The following is a 15129-nucleotide window of genomic DNA, read 5'->3' on the forward strand; positions in this document are numbered from 1 at the left end:
ACTGGAGCTGCTGGCAGCTGTGCCCACCGTGCTCCCTGTTAGTGCTTGGGCTTTTCTGGAGCTGCGAGCCTCTCCTGAGTGGATACTAAAGTACACGAAATGGGGAATTACGAAGGCATTTCCTGATAGTCATAAGAGTTTAGTAGAAATTTCCTTAATACTGCCAGCATTATCCCCTCATGTCTCTAAGGACAGGATTTTCAAAGCAACAATTAATTTAAAAGGAAAGGTAATTAGGTATTGAACTGTCCTTCAGGCAGAAGTGAAGGTCCAGCCTGTATCACTGCAATTGATCTAATGAAAAATGAAAATCAGCTAAACATTTTAAGGTACTCAGTCAAACTCTCCAAACTAATTCATATTTATTCCTCTAATGCTAATGGAAAAACCTTTTTGAAAACTTCAAACTGAAATCTCCCAAGTAACCCTTGAGTAAAACCACAGCAAACACAGCCAGGTCTGTACCCAAGGCATTTAAGGGCCTTTCTTTCTAAACCTTTTCTCAAAACCTACTGATTTTTATGGCACTTAGAATTCAGGGCCTGCAGCACTTGTGTCTAAACATCAGAAGTGCTTGGCCAACATTCATCCTCAGTATGAATGCACTGATAACAATAAAGTCATGTTTGAGCAAGTGGGCAGGATTTCTAATTATTGAAACCAACCCTTTCTCAATAACGATGGTAGAGTACAGCAAGTTCTTCAAACCACAAGTGTAATTATTTTTATTATGTGTGAGGAAGAAAGAACACAAGAGGGAACACAGGGACAGCTTTCAGAGCAAAGCAAATGATGGAAATGAGATCAGTTAATGGCCAGCTGCTTTGCATTAATTGGTGATGTTTGGATGTATCAGGAAATGAAATAAACCCAGCCAGGATGGATTAGAGCATGAAAAGTTCACTTTAAACATACAATAATGTCACAATCAGATACAGAAGCCTTAAGATTTATTATTCATCAGTTAAGAGGCTCATTTAAATGGTCTTTCTAGATAATTTAGGTAGTCCATATGGAATCAGCAATTGCAGTAAATAAAATGGAAAGTCCAATTGTAATGCACACAGGGACAGATCCAATTCTCCTGAAACGTTTAAATTAGGTCTGGTGCTCTTCCTTTTTCGTTGATAGGGTATTTTTCAGACTTTCTTAACAAATATTTCCCAGTCATGGGAAAATAAAAACCATTTTGAGCATATATGGATTTAAAAAGACTTCATGGACAAGACCCCTGTGGCTTTATAAGGTTCTTCTCTAGTATTTAAAGAGAAAAAAAGACATTTCTACATGCTGCTGTGTGTTCTTATGAGCTGCCCTGTTGTATATTTTATTTTTAACTCCCTTTTTTTCCAGAGGGAAAACATAAAAGGAAAGGTGCTTTATTGGGTTTTTTTGTTTGTTTTCTTTTTTGTAGGTTTCCAGTTAACAAGCTTTAAAACAGTCTGTAGGTCTGATTCCTTCACATTCTGCTGTTCAAGCCCAGGGCCATCCATGTAATTTCCTTGGATGAACACCAGAACCAGGCTCAATCAGTTTCTTTTTTTGGAGGCAAACTTAGGCCAGTTTTTAAATGCAGCCTTTTTTCCTGCATTCCTGTATTCACAACCTGCAGGAGCAGACATCCTCTGCAGAAATGGCCAGGAGATTACAGATACTCAGGAGGAATGTGCTTCCTGCACTCTGAATCTCAATTTTGCAAAGGCATTGCTTGATGATGCTTGTGTTTATTTTTTTAACCCAGCTGTGGCTCTACATACATAGAATCCACATGAATTTACATATAATATTTGTCTCATAACCTTTACTAAAGGCTCCTCTCCAGAGTACACAGAGCTCACTGCTGAAGTTCTTTGACAGGGCTGACATGGAAATCTGTTCTTCCCAGTTTCTGGCTGTTGCTGTTGGGTGTTCAGTCCCTCTGCAGGACAGTGAGGTGTCTGTGGGGGCTGTGTGGGGTTACCAGCACTGTCTGGGGCCAGAGCTGTGCCCAGGCCCTTCATGCAGTCACAGCTACACCACAGTTTTCTCCGTTGTGTTAAGGACTCAAGGTAAATTTTATGTACCTTATTTTCCAAGTGAAAAAAATCAGACAGATCCATATCTTCCAGCATCCTGATATTCCTGGGGTTCCTGACAATGTGTGTTCCAGTGCTAGTTATTATCCTGTATGTCTGCAAAGCAAGGGCTGCATTGCCCTAGAACCTTCCTCCACATCTTGTACCTCGTGCCAGTAATTTAAAAACAAAGCCTGGAGAGTGCAGGAGGTCTGAGACCAAACAGCAGCTTCCTTTCAATGAATAATCACAGTTGGCCCGATTATTTATAGCTTGGTGCTGACAGCCTGATATGGCAAACACATTAACAGCAAACAGAAGGAGCTGAATTGGCTAAAGGTTCCTGAATGGGGAGGACTTTTCTGTTATATATGTGAGAAAGGTTCCAAGAATAAAAAATGTGCCCTTTTCCAGTCTGGGGACTGCTCTAAGTGGGGCTGGTTGTAATTAATCTTTTGTATGGTGAGTTGTATATTTCCCTGCTGTCAATGGGCTAAGCTGTCCTGCTGTAAATTACAGTGATGCAGAGAAAATTAATCATATTGGACTAATGAGCACACCAGAAAAACCCTCTGATGATACTCTTGGAGCTTATTCTCCTCTGCAATATGAATAAAGAGGTTCCACTGATAATTCCTGGTGACGTGGACTGGGAATCTTGCAATTCAGTAGCAAAACGTTGCTGTCCAGACTTGTGGCAGAACGGGAGAGGAAATGCTGAACCTACACATAATCAGGGTCTGAGAAATTAGAGCACAGGCTCATTGTGTTAATGAGAGGCAGAACGCACTCTGCATATCTGGAGGTGTCAGCAGCACACTGGGCTCTGCTATAACTCCTGCTCATGCTGCAGGTAAAATTCAGCTCAGTTTACAATTCCTGCTTTCATGTGCTTTGGGGACTAAACTGACAGTAAAAGGAAAAAAATATACAAGTGTTTTGTACCAAGCTTTATTAGTCTTTCTTGGAACCTTGATGACTTTGCTCTTTTTACTTGTCTCACCTCTGGTTTTTACCCGAGTCAGGAGGAGATAAGAGTGTTCAGCCTCCTTAGGCTGTTCAACGAGCAGTATAATCTGTCTTTTTCTTTCTTCTAAACTGTTTCAATTTCAAAACAGCACAATAAAAAGATTCCAAAAGGATTTTCAGAGATTTTTCCTTGTGAACAGCCTTAGTTTCCACATTTTAGAAACTGGAGAGATGGCACTGGGACCAAATTACGTGGTTTAGTGCTGGCGTCAGTGAGGAGCTCTTATGGAATATGCAGCAGGTGCTCGTGGCACTTCCTGCCTGCCAAGAGTCAAACAACTTCATTTCAACGTGAATATCCTGCCACTTCAATCATTAGCATTTCAGTCTCTTTTTTAGAAGGCACATGTATGACTCCATTCTGCTTGCCAGTATATGACAGAGTCCCCAAAAGAAAGAAAGGTTCTAACGGCAGCTTTAGTGCTGGGTGTGTTACACAGGGTGTCTCATAACTCCCCCAAACATATCAGGGTGCTCAGAACCAAGGTGGGCTTTTTTCCACTGGGGGAAATTTTACTTTTGAATTCTTGGAATTAAAATGCCTTCACTTTCTGCATTATGGTTTGTTTTGTATTGTTGACTTAAGCAATTTACCAAAAGTCTGGGAACTGGGAGGCTGCGCTGCTTCTGTGCTCTGCAGTCTACCCACCACAATCTTCTTCTTGAATGATTTTTAGCAGGAGAGGAAAACAACCTTCTGCTGTGTACTGGCAGTGTTTCTGCTCGAGAACCATTCCTTATTCTCGTGTGTGTTTTGTTCGCTGCCAGGTCATGAGAGTCCTTCTGGAAGTCGCTGTGTGATTTCAGAGTTTATACGACCCCTTCAGATATCTGGAGACAAACCAGAACAACTGTCTGTCAAACCTACATTCCTGTCCAAGTCAAGATCTGGTACCCCAAGATGCAGATTTGATTCAGACGTGAGTCTTTTTGAATTTTTTACTGAGAAAGTGATTTAGGGCCAAGGCTTCTCTGCTCCAGCAGGCTGATGCAGGTTGATCCACCTGCTTTTAAAAAATCAATACATGAATGTTCTCATTTTCTGAGGCAAGTTGGGAATGTGATCAGTGGGAATTTAAGGGATATTTTCAAAGAAGCTGCAGTTGATGTCCCACTTACACAGGATAAAAATCGGGTGTGTGAGGAACTCGAGCTTCTCTGAAGATCTCAGCCCCCAGTGATGCACACAGAGCATTTTGGTGCTTCTGGGTGAGGTGCAAACCAGCATTTCTGGCTGTGTCTGCTGTGGGGCAGGGCTGTGTTAGGCAGGTTTATTAGTGCTTTATTCTGTCTCCCAGAAGGTGTGACTTTGATACAGCCTGGGCAAAGGGAACAGGAGTTCCTTGTGGTGCCCTGGGGATGCTGTGGCAGGAAAATGGTTCATTCTGCAGGACTCGTTCTCTGCCTGGTTTTTATGATGTGTGAATCTCCCCCCTACAGCAGGGCAGCCATCACCTGCTCACAGCCTCCCCAGCCTCTCCCAGAGGATTCTGAGCCTGGCAAATGGAAGTGAAACTTGCAGGATGTTGTCACTAAACATCCTGTTGTTCAACTCCACGTATTCAGTCATACTTTTGAGAGGTTCTGTTCTTCCTTTCTTAGGAGGCTTTTCTGGTCTTCAGTAGAATTCCAGTAGAAATCCAATGGGAAGCTCAGAAGAGCTTTTCAGAGGTGCCATAACAAGTTGATTTTTAATATTTAGGACAAATGCTGAATATAAAAACTGCATAGAACAAATGTTGTAAACTTTGTAGAAGGTTATTAATTTCTGTTAAATAGCCCGGTTTATATGGGCAGACAGCCATGAGGAAATGATCTTCAGATTTTACCTCTCATTTCAAGAAAACCCTTTCTCAGTCTTTACAGGAGCGAATAAGTTGCAACTGTGTGCATATTTTCTACCTATGTTACATTCGTTGCTGCTGGACCTGTGAGAGTTGGTGGAATCAAAATGTTTCCAAATGGATCACAAGCCCGAGGATATTCAAGAAAATGTTAGATTCTTGCATAGTGGGAATTCCATGGGCGTTTTGGAGGATTACCCACAGGAAATGTTTGTGTATGTTTGTGCAGCAGCATTACTGAAAAGTGGAAACATTCACCGCTTTCTGAAGAGGCCACAGAAAAAGCAGCTTAGCAAGGAGACTTAGGGAAGCAGAACTAACAGCAAGGAACAGAGGAAGCGCACGTCAAATTTAATTCCCCTTTTCCATTATTTTTGAGTTATCTCTCAGTGAGGATGTCAAGCCCTCTTTTGCAGAATTGTACGTTTTGTGCCTTCTGGAGTGTCATTATGTGATGCACACTTACATTATGCAGGCTCTCAGAAATTAAGCTCCATTCTTTTTTAGAGGTACCCAGACCCAAGGGAGAGTGTTTGAAGAAAATGTGAAAAATGGAGCATAATGCTGGGAAGTCTGGAATAAATAAATAAGTAAATGATACTCTGCAAAAAATACACCTGCAACTGCCCTGGTTGTTCCTATTTAAAAAGCCTTCTAGAATAACCATTACTGGCTGTGTGCTCGATGAGGTGCCCATATAAATGTGTCAGAGTGATAATCCTGGCAGATTTTCCTGGATCCCCCAGTGCTGCACAGGGGGAATCCCTGGGAGCTGGCTGGGAGTGTCCTGGTGCTGGAGCTGAGTGCTGGCAGGACAGTGCGTGCTGGGCTAAACCACCCCTCAGAAGTTCATTCAGAGGAAAAGGGACTTCACTCAGTATTTTTCTGGAGTGCTTTTGGCAGGGACCAGTTTAGACCTGAAAGTTGCAGTTCAGTGTTCACTCTGTCTAGATTGTAAAATTTTGCTCAGTTCTTGGACAATTTATTTAATTTCATCCCACTGTTAACCCAGTATTTTTACCTTAATTAAAGTTCTCTCAAGCTCAGGCAAAAAGTTGGTAATTTTTTCTGAAATGGCTCACAGCAAACTGTGCAGTAAGTGGAGGGAAGTTCATCTCTCACTTTAAAACCTCCACGAGCTCAAAGCATAGCAGAAATTACTGTTTTACCACTAGAGACCTCGTGCAGGGCTAAAATAGGCAGAGTCTGTGTTGACTCAACACCGCAATTAAATCTCCAGGTTTTGTAGACCAGATTTGTAATAGAATAAATGTGTGGCTTTGCAGGATTGAATTAAATGTGATATTAAATCCAGAAGAAAATACATTATTTCTTTCAGTTAGTGGAAAAGGTGGCATTCAGCAGATGCTGATGCTGTGGATTGGGTTGGATTGGCAAGGGGGGATATTTTGTGTGATACTCATTGTTTGCCAGTGTTTGGAAGTTGACAGTGGCACCAGTTCTAAACTCAGCATTTGTTTTAAGTACTCGGTCACTGGAATATGCCTTTCTGAGTAAAATTAACCAGTTGTGTTCCGTGTTAGAATTTAATTCTTTTTTTCCTTGATATTGTGTGTTCACTGATTTGTATCACCTGTCAGGAAAACTGTCCATTCCTCCTTTTTTTTGAAATCACATTATCTTTTTTCTCCCCCCTCTACAGATGGATAATGATCAGAATTCCAATACCTCAAAGCAGAGATATTCTGGGAAAGTCCATCTTTGCATTGCCCGTTATAGGTAAAACATCTCATTGCAGATACAGTACGCACTTGTAATGTTCAGCATCAGGTTTGGCTTCACTTTATTCATGCACTGAATTATTGCATGGAATTAAAGTTAAGGATAGCAGACCCCTTTCCCGTTGGCACTGGCTGCAAAACAGTGCCCTGTCCACGGGCCTGAATTGCCAGAGGGGGCTGAGCATGGCCTCTGCATTTCTGTCCTTCAGTGTCTAAATCACATTAAATGGGCACCTCCTACTTTAGAGAGGGTGTCTCCTTCTCTTCTTATAAAGTACTTTTTCAAGCAAGAAAAGACTTGAAGTCCATCACTGCTTTGCACATTAAAATTTCAGACATAAAGTACTGTCATGATGAAAATTTCAGTGGCTAACAATTTCCTTCAGGATAGATGTGGATTTAAGTACTTTATAAGTACTTTTTGTCTCTCAGTAGCTTCTTTTAGATGTAACTCACTGTTTTTGTCTTCTTTTACCTTGTCTCTGTAGGAGTTTATTAAACTTGTGTAAAAGGAACATAAAATTGAGTACAGCAACTGACAGAGACCCCACAACTGAGTTTGCTTTAATTCACTCTAAAAACTAAAGAGAATTTTGTCCAGTGTATTTCAAGAGCCCTGAGTGAGAAGTGTCCAAGTAAATTCTGCAGGAAAGGACGTGGGTTTAGGGGCAGAGCTCCTGAGGGAGGAGGGTGGGACCTCACAGGCACAAACTGACCCAGGCCCACTCAGAACGTGTCTCAGAAGGGGAGCAAAAACACTGCTGGGGAAATTGCCCTCCTTGGAGCTGTAGCCCCTTCCTGAGCAGCACTCTGCCTGTCCCCCCACAGCTACAACCCTTTCGATGGACCAAATGAAAATCCAGAGGCAGAGCTCCCTCTTACGGCAGGAAAGTACCTTTATGTGTACGGAGACATGGATGAAGATGGCTTCTATGAAGGTATTTTTTATTTAATCCATGAATTCATGCTAATTCATGCAGATTGAAATCAGTTTGTCTGTCAAACACGCTCCAAATTCTTTCCTTCATCTGCTCCTAAATCGGTTGCTAAAATTAGCTTTATCATCATGGTGTTCATTAAAAGAATTTCTGCACCAGCAAAGCCTCTCCTTGCAGGCAAAGCTAATTATAAGATATTTTATAGTGTCAGCTTTTCCTGCTGGCAAGATTTAAGTTGACAAAAAAGCTTACTGGCAGTTCTGGTTTTTCCCTTAATAAGCCTTTATGTTCTCAAACTGGGGATGTTGTTTCTGTATTTTCACTCATCCCTTGCACCTTACCTTGTCCACTCTCAAGGCACTGACATGAGAAAGGTATTCTGCTTCGGGGGTTATAATGGCACTGCTCTTTCTCACCAGGAGAACTTCTGGATGGACAAAGAGGACTAGTCCCTTCAAACTTTGTGGATTTTGTTCAAGACAACGAGACCCGGTTATCAAGCACACTCAGCAGCGAACAAGATCAGAATTTTATCAACCGCTCGGGTCCTCCCTTGGAAGGAGATCTCTTGGAGATAAGTCCCCCAAGTCACACAGACTCCAGCGTGATCAGCAACGGCGCAGGGACTCTGGATGTGAACATTGATGAGATCGGAGAAGACATTGTGCCTTATCCTAGAAAAATCACCCTTATTAAACAACTAGCCAAAAGTGTTATTGTGGGCTGGGAGCCACCGGTAGTGCCCCCCGGCTGGGGAACCGTCAGCAGCTACAACGTCCTGGTGGACAAGGAAATCCGGATGAACATAGCCTTGGGAAGCAGAACGAAGGCTCTCATAGAAAAGCTCAACATTTCCACGTGCACGTACCGGATATCCATCCAGAGCATCACCAACAAGGGCAACTCCGACGAGCTGCAGTGCACTTTGTTAGTGGGCAAGGACGTCATCGTAGCCCCCTCGAACCTTAGAGTGGACAACATAACCCAGATTTCTGCTGAGCTGTCCTGGCTCCCTACAAACAGTAATTACAGTCATGTCATCTTCCTCAACGAGGAGGAATTTGACATTGTCAAGGCTGCTAGCTACAAGTACCATTTTTTTAATTTGAAGCCCAATATGGCCTACAAGGTGAAGGTCATGGCAAAGCCCCATCAGATGCCCTGGCAGCTTCCCTTGGAACAACGAGAAAAAAAGGAAGCCTTTGTGGAATTTTCTACATTGCCAGCAGGTTTGGTATTATCCTCCCTACCCCAAAATTCTTCAGCTGAATTTCTCTGAAAATACTAGATAAAATAATTTAACCTTCACAGAGTCATTTAGGGGATGTAAGTGCATTTCAGTTGTGAAGTTGTCATCACATTGTACAATTTGACTTTGTAAAGTCAACAGAGTCGTTGTGTTTTGGAAAGTCTGAGGTTTTTTCCCACCTGGCTTTTACATTAGGAGTGTTGGTAAGTGTTGTCAGTCATCTCCCATTATTTGAGAACACTGAAGTAGTTTTGAAAACTAGACCAGAAATAACGTAGTGAATTTAAAGGATAATCTCATCATTTTGGGGGTGTATGGCAGCACCTGAAAAAATCTGAGTATCTTTCCTTGTAGCTTCACCTACCCCAGGTCATCAAATCATGGAGAGTCGGAGCCCCCTCAGGTATTCAATCTTTCGGGTCCTGCTGCAGGGTCCCTGGGTGCCTCTGGAGGGACACTCAGGTACAAGTGGCCCCTGGCAAGTGAAATGTCAGAAGCGTGTTCTGAGCTGGGGTTTGTTCACTCCCACTGGGGCTTGATTCCAGCAGAGGGGCAGGAGTTCATTCTGGTCCCCTCCTTGGCCTCTTGTGTAACTTTCATGAGAGGAGAGGTGGAGGACAGCCCTGCTGGTTGAGCAGAGGGGGAGTTGAGCTGCTGTGTCTCCTGTTTTGGTGCTAATGATTAATGGTTTCAGTGAAAATGTTCAGTTTTCAGTCTGGAATCATTTCAGAGGGATAAGTGGCAGTGCTGTTGGGGAGGGGGGCATTTCAGACCGGGGGTGTGTCCTGGGGGAGTTGGGAGGTACTGCCTGGATGGTGGCTTGAACTGATTTCAACTTTGCTATTTAGGAAAGGCCTTTTGAGTGAGGCTTTTTTCCAGACCAGACACTTAACATGCTGTATCTCCCTCTAGCTGTGAAGGCTGCTAAGCAAGGCATGAGCTGTTCTCTGCTGAGGAGCTGAAGCACAGTGAAGCCTCACCTTTTAGATCCAGACATCCCAGAATGTTCCCCACTGCTTCATTTCACTGAGAGCACTTTCACAGAAACAAGTCAACTTCTCACTGTTGTGTAGCGAAATAAAATAGCAGCAGTTGAAGTGGTTAGAGGCTGATGCCTGTATTTCAGAGTCACTGGAACAAAGGGAAAGGATGGATGTGGAGTCAGTGATGGAGTTACCATCACAGTGTGTCATGCAATTGAGCTCCTCATCTTGATTGATCAAAGCAACGGAATTGCTTCCATTAAAATAGAAGTAGTTCTCTCTTGGGCACTCAGATCTAAAAATAGAAGTAAGTACAGGATCAGGACCAATGGGCCTGCTGCGGTTTTTTGGAGCTAATTTATGTAAAAATACCCATGAGGAGCAAAGTGTAGCAGAATTCCAAAACAAACATTTATGCTGATGACCAAGACCATCAAAAGTCATCAGGAATAATTTCCCATTTAATGATGGGAGGAAATAGAAACCATGCTGAGCCTCAGGCACTGCACTTTATTAAACCTCTCTCTGCTACAGCCCGTGAAGGTTGAGGCAGACTCCCTGGGGATTGTTTGGTTTTGGGAGAATGAAAGGAAGGTGACTTCTGCAGGGGCAGATTAATGTCATTGTCATTGGCAAGATGCTGGGTTAGATCAGGTGCATTCTTTCTTGTAAACTGAGCAGCCTGGCTGGATTGGGAATGCTGGCTGTCAATAAAAGAGGATGATCAGAAAGGCTGAAATTCAATCCTGAACCAAAATCCCTCTTGGCCAAGAATAGTATCAGGTCAATTTGCATACTCTCAACTTGCAGCTAAAAATACTTTATAGATGCAGGGGTGCTATGAGCAAAAATTTCCTGTTGTGCCTGTACTGTCCTGAACATGACTGTGATTTTATTCCCATGCCCACGAGAGGATGAAATCCAGTGACAGCAAACCAGTGGAATGCACTGGCAGTTTGCCAGTGGTGATGTGTGACATTTGCACGTGCATCATGCGCGCAGTTGAAGTGTTTGTAGCCTTTTTGGTGGATGAACAGGAGTTGGTTGCGTTTAGTCCACTGGGAAAAGCAGTCTCACGACAGCCAAGGTCTGTGTTCTCCTGGCTGTTTGCAGAGAGGGCTGCAGCTGAGCCCTGATTCTGACACGTTTTAGCAGGAGACTCTGCTCAGGGTTTGATGGTTACATTAACACAACAGGATGCTTGAAAAATGTATGAACTAATAATCTCTGTGATATTTTTACTTGGGCTTTCTGGCCAAAGTAGAGCTATTTATAGTAGGGTAATGCCTTTTAATTAAGGAGGTATTTGGTGTGCTATTACACTGACTTACTGTAAATGCCTTAAGAGGTTAGTGGGTGTATTTTTTGATTCAGTGCAGACAAAAGACTGTGAGAACACTTGTCCTTTACTCAGCTGGTGGAAAATGCTGAAGTTCCAGCTTGCAGCCCACATTGCACCTTAGTTCACTGCACTTCTGGTCTGAGGCTCCAGAGTGACCAGTCCCATCTCCCTTAGGTCCTCCAGCTCCACCTCAAGATGTTGTTGTCCGGGCCGGGTCCACGCCAGGGACTGTCCAGGTGTCCTGGAAGCCCCCGGCTCTGACGGCGACGGGGACGTCCCACGGCGCCAGTGTCACAGGTTACGGTGTTTATGCCAAAGGGCAGCGGGTGAGTTCCCTTCCTGCCACAGTGACCGTCTGCTCTAGGCCATTTCAGCTGGCAGGTAAAGGTGTGACAGCCCTGGGGTGGGTGCAGGGGCTTCGTAGCTGCCAGCAGACCCTGTTCTTTTGTTTGGGCACAGCTTGTTCCCTTTGTAGAAGCCCTTTTGGCCGAAGGGGTTGGGAGGACAGAAGCCGGCCCGTGTGAGTGGTGTGGAGCCCGGTGTGGGCTCCTGCAGCCCATTCTGTGCTGGCAACAGTTCACTCTGCAAAGACTTTGAGGGTTGTACTGCAGTGGGGCTGAGGGGAGGGCAGCAGATGATTTCATGCTCACAAGAGGCTTGTTTGTGCACTCAGGTGGCAGAGGTGATCTTCCCAGCAGCAGAGAGCACGCTGGTGGAGCTGCTGAGACTGCGGAGTCTGGAAGCCAGGGAGGTGACCGTCCGAACGCTCTCTGCGCAAGGGGAATCAGTGGACTCTTCTGTTGCTGCCATTCCATCTGACCTCCTGGTGCCTCCAACCCCTCACCCCAGAACTGCTCCCAAATCTAAGCCATTAGCAAGTGCCGGAGCCCCAGAAACCAAAGAAGAACATTTAGGCCCACATTTAAAAAGGGATGAGTCATGGGAGCAGACTCGTTCGGTGTCCCCTGTCCATGGACACATGCTGGAGCCACCCAATTTCCATGGCCCACTCCAGGGGAGGAGGTCTCCATCCCCCAACAGAATCCTCCCCCAGCCTCAAGGCACTCCTGTCCCCAACACCGTCGCAAAAGCCATGGCAAGAGAAGCTGCACAAAGAGTGGCAGAGAGCAGCAGGGTAAAGGCAAACTTCTTCCTGAGGCTTTTTTGGGCTGGTTTGTTCGTTGTGACACTTCCCACCAAAGATTTTTTCATCATGTGCTTTAAGGAGCGGGTAATCATTCCCAAACTCTGAAGATCCATAGTCTGAGAAGAAGCAGTGTGCTGAAATTCTGGGCTCATAAAGCCTTCCTGTGTCTGCTGTCATGGATCCACAGGGAATTTTATCTATCTGCCCTTCTCAGAGCTACACTGTCACACGTGTTTGCATCTGCTTTTCATTCCAGCTCCTCCTGGAGCTGCCAGCAGCGGCACTGCCCAGGGACACCCCTGGTTTCGACACCACAGTGACCCATGGCTGCTGCACTGACTCAGACCTTTCCTAGTTCATTTAAACCCCACATTTGGGGCTCTGGGGTCAGTACAGCTGATCCTGCATCCTGACAACGTGCTGTGGGTTTTCTACACAAATACGCAATATTTAAATACTCCCAGTGCCCTGGGCAGTTGATTTCTCATCAGAAGCTGCTCACAACTGTCTGTTACTTTGTGCAAGCTGAGGTGTCACTTACTTCATACATTTTTTTGGTCCTTCATCTGGCAATCATCAGTTACGTCCAGTTTTTAGTCTCCCGCTGTATCTCCAAAATAACTCCATTAGTTTTGACAGTTCACACGTCTTAACAGCCCCAGCTTATTGACTGTTCCTGTTTTGGGATGCATTTGATCCAATGGGTAAATTGAGCCAGCTTTTGAGAACCTGAATAACTCTGGATCAATAAGGTCTGATAAATACATGTGTATGCATGTGTATATATCTTCCTTTTGTTTATAAAGGAAGAAAACTGGGATGTAATAGAGGGAGAAAAAGCAATTGCTTTCTTTGGCCCTATGAGGTGAAAATTGATTTAAGAACCATATAGAGAAAAAGAGAACAGAAATACTTTTTCTGGTGTGGAAAATTGCTGACATAACATCTGCTCTGAACCATGTCTGACTGCATTAGTTTAAGTGATGCTTGAAATGTTTAATTCAGGAATCTGGACAGAAGTTTATAGATGAATTAATTCTGAATTAAATCAAGTTCTGCCAGTGATATTTGCCATGTTTAGCCCCCTGTGGTATAAATTCTTCACTTAAGAGCTGCGGAAGGAGCTGTGTGCCTGCTCCTGCCCTCGTCCCCCCTGTTGGGTGGCTGATGGGCACTGTCACCAGAGCAAGCAGCAGGAATTACTGTGGCCAAGAGGCACCTCAGAGCAGAGCAAGAGCCCAGAGCCTCATTCTGTGGCTTTTTTAGTATTGAGGTCAAAAATGCCATCGTGGCTCGGTCACCCGCTGACTCTGCCGAGCGGAAATGCCTTTGTCAGCAGCCTCTGCTGTAGGATCCTGAGAACTTTGGTAAGTGGAACAGGGAGGAAGGCTGGCAGCTGAGTTGGTGATCACGCAGAATCAGGTAGTTGTGTTCATGAGCGAGGGCAATAAAACAAGCAAAACCTTCTTGGAAAACTCCATAAAGGTTCCAGCCAGGGGAAACTAACGGTGCTTTAAACCATGAGTACACTTAAATGTGGTGTGCTTGAGTCTCCATATTTGCCATTTCTGCCACTGGGTGCAGGAACCAACTGCCTCACAGTCCTCTGGTGTTGTTGCTCTGTTAGATGGAGAGGAGGAGCGTGTTCAGCGAGAGGAGCAGCGCAGCCCAGTACTCCGATGAGGAGGAGGATGGTTACGATTCCCCCAAGGTCAAACGAAGGGGAGCTTCGGTTGACGATTTCCTGAAAGGGTCAGAACTTGGAAAGCAGGTGAGTCACCTGGCTCAGTTATTGTATCAAGTGTTCAACGGGAAACAAGTATTTGATGAAGCTGAGCTGTGCCCCGGTCGCCTCCTGCGCGTTGTGGCGCGTTGGTGACAAGAGGCTGAGCCGGGGGCAGGGGGAGGCTCCTGTTACTGGGGCCTGACGGGAGCTGAGTGCGCGGCACCAGGGATCTCCTGAGCATCCTCCCTTCCAGCAGGCACTGGAAACTGAATTTAGCCAGTCTATTCCTACAATGTTTAAGAGAATTAAAGCTTCAAATGCCATCATCTATAGCTGTAGCATACGATGGTGGTAATATCCTGCAAGAATTAAATGCTGATCACTTTTAAATTATGATGTGATGTAACAAGCAGCTGTGAAGAACAGATGATATGTGAATTATCCTAAGGCTTTTACAATTTGGTCAGCAAGTCCATTGATGCGTGAAGGACCTCTTTAATAAGGAGAATTTAATCAAGACTAAAACTAGATTTGGTGCTGTGGATGGAGATACCCTTTGTTGTATCACCTGGGATTAAGATAGGATTTCTTGAATTACCATCATAAACGGGCAAAACAACTCCTACACGATGTCTCCACTAGAGCAGAGCCCAAGCCTTGTGATGTAACTCATTAGTGCTTCCCAGAGTGACATTCCAGCCCAGGAAATGCTCTAGTCTTCATGCTGTTATCCAGGGATTATCAGCTTTAGAGGCAGTAAAGGTTTTTTCCCCTCACCTTGTCCCTCAGCCTCACTACTGCCACGGGGATGAGTACCAGACGGAGAGCAGCCGGGGCTCGGACCTGTCGGACATCCTGGAGGAGGACGAGGAGGAGCTGTACTCGGAGATGCAGCTGGAGGACGGCGGCCGGCGGCGGCTCAGCCTCACCTCGCACAGCGCGCTCAAGGTGAGCGGCCGCAGGGAGGCCCTGGGAGCTCCTCCACCTCGGGTGCTGCCTCCAAAGCATTTCTTGCAGGCAGTTATGGATTCTGCAGGCCATTAAAGCTCACGCTGTCTATAGACCTAGAACTGGG

The 15129-nt window shown here is 44.8% G+C and overlaps 1 protein-coding gene across 7 annotated transcripts in view; it reads left to right on the top strand.

Annotated features, from left to right (window-relative positions):
• RIMBP2 (RIMS binding protein 2) overlaps nucleotides 1-15129 on the top strand; it is a gene marked incomplete at both ends in the record, with an annotated part of 37742 nt that overhangs the window by 8804 nt on the left and 13809 nt on the right. For all 7 annotated transcript variants that reach the window (XM_082293398.1, XM_082293402.1, XM_082293403.1 and 4 more), the window contains 8 exons: nucleotides 3852-4003; nucleotides 6591-6667; nucleotides 7498-7607; nucleotides 8027-8836; nucleotides 11356-11507; nucleotides 11855-12316; nucleotides 13956-14099; nucleotides 14844-15002. In XM_082293398.1, the coding sequence (XP_082149524.1) occupies nucleotides 3852-4003; nucleotides 6591-6667; nucleotides 7498-7607; nucleotides 8027-8836; nucleotides 11356-11507; nucleotides 11855-12316; nucleotides 13956-14099; nucleotides 14844-15002 (2066 nt within the window). The remainder of the gene's footprint in view (nucleotides 1-3851; nucleotides 4004-6590; nucleotides 6668-7497; nucleotides 7608-8026; nucleotides 8837-11355; nucleotides 11508-11854; nucleotides 12317-13955; nucleotides 14100-14843; nucleotides 15003-15129) is intronic.

The sequence above is a fragment of the Coloeus monedula genome (assembly GCF_965178545.1).
Source record: "Coloeus monedula genome assembly, chromosome: 18".
NCBI lineage: Eukaryota > Metazoa > Chordata > Aves > Passeriformes > Corvidae > Coloeus > Coloeus monedula.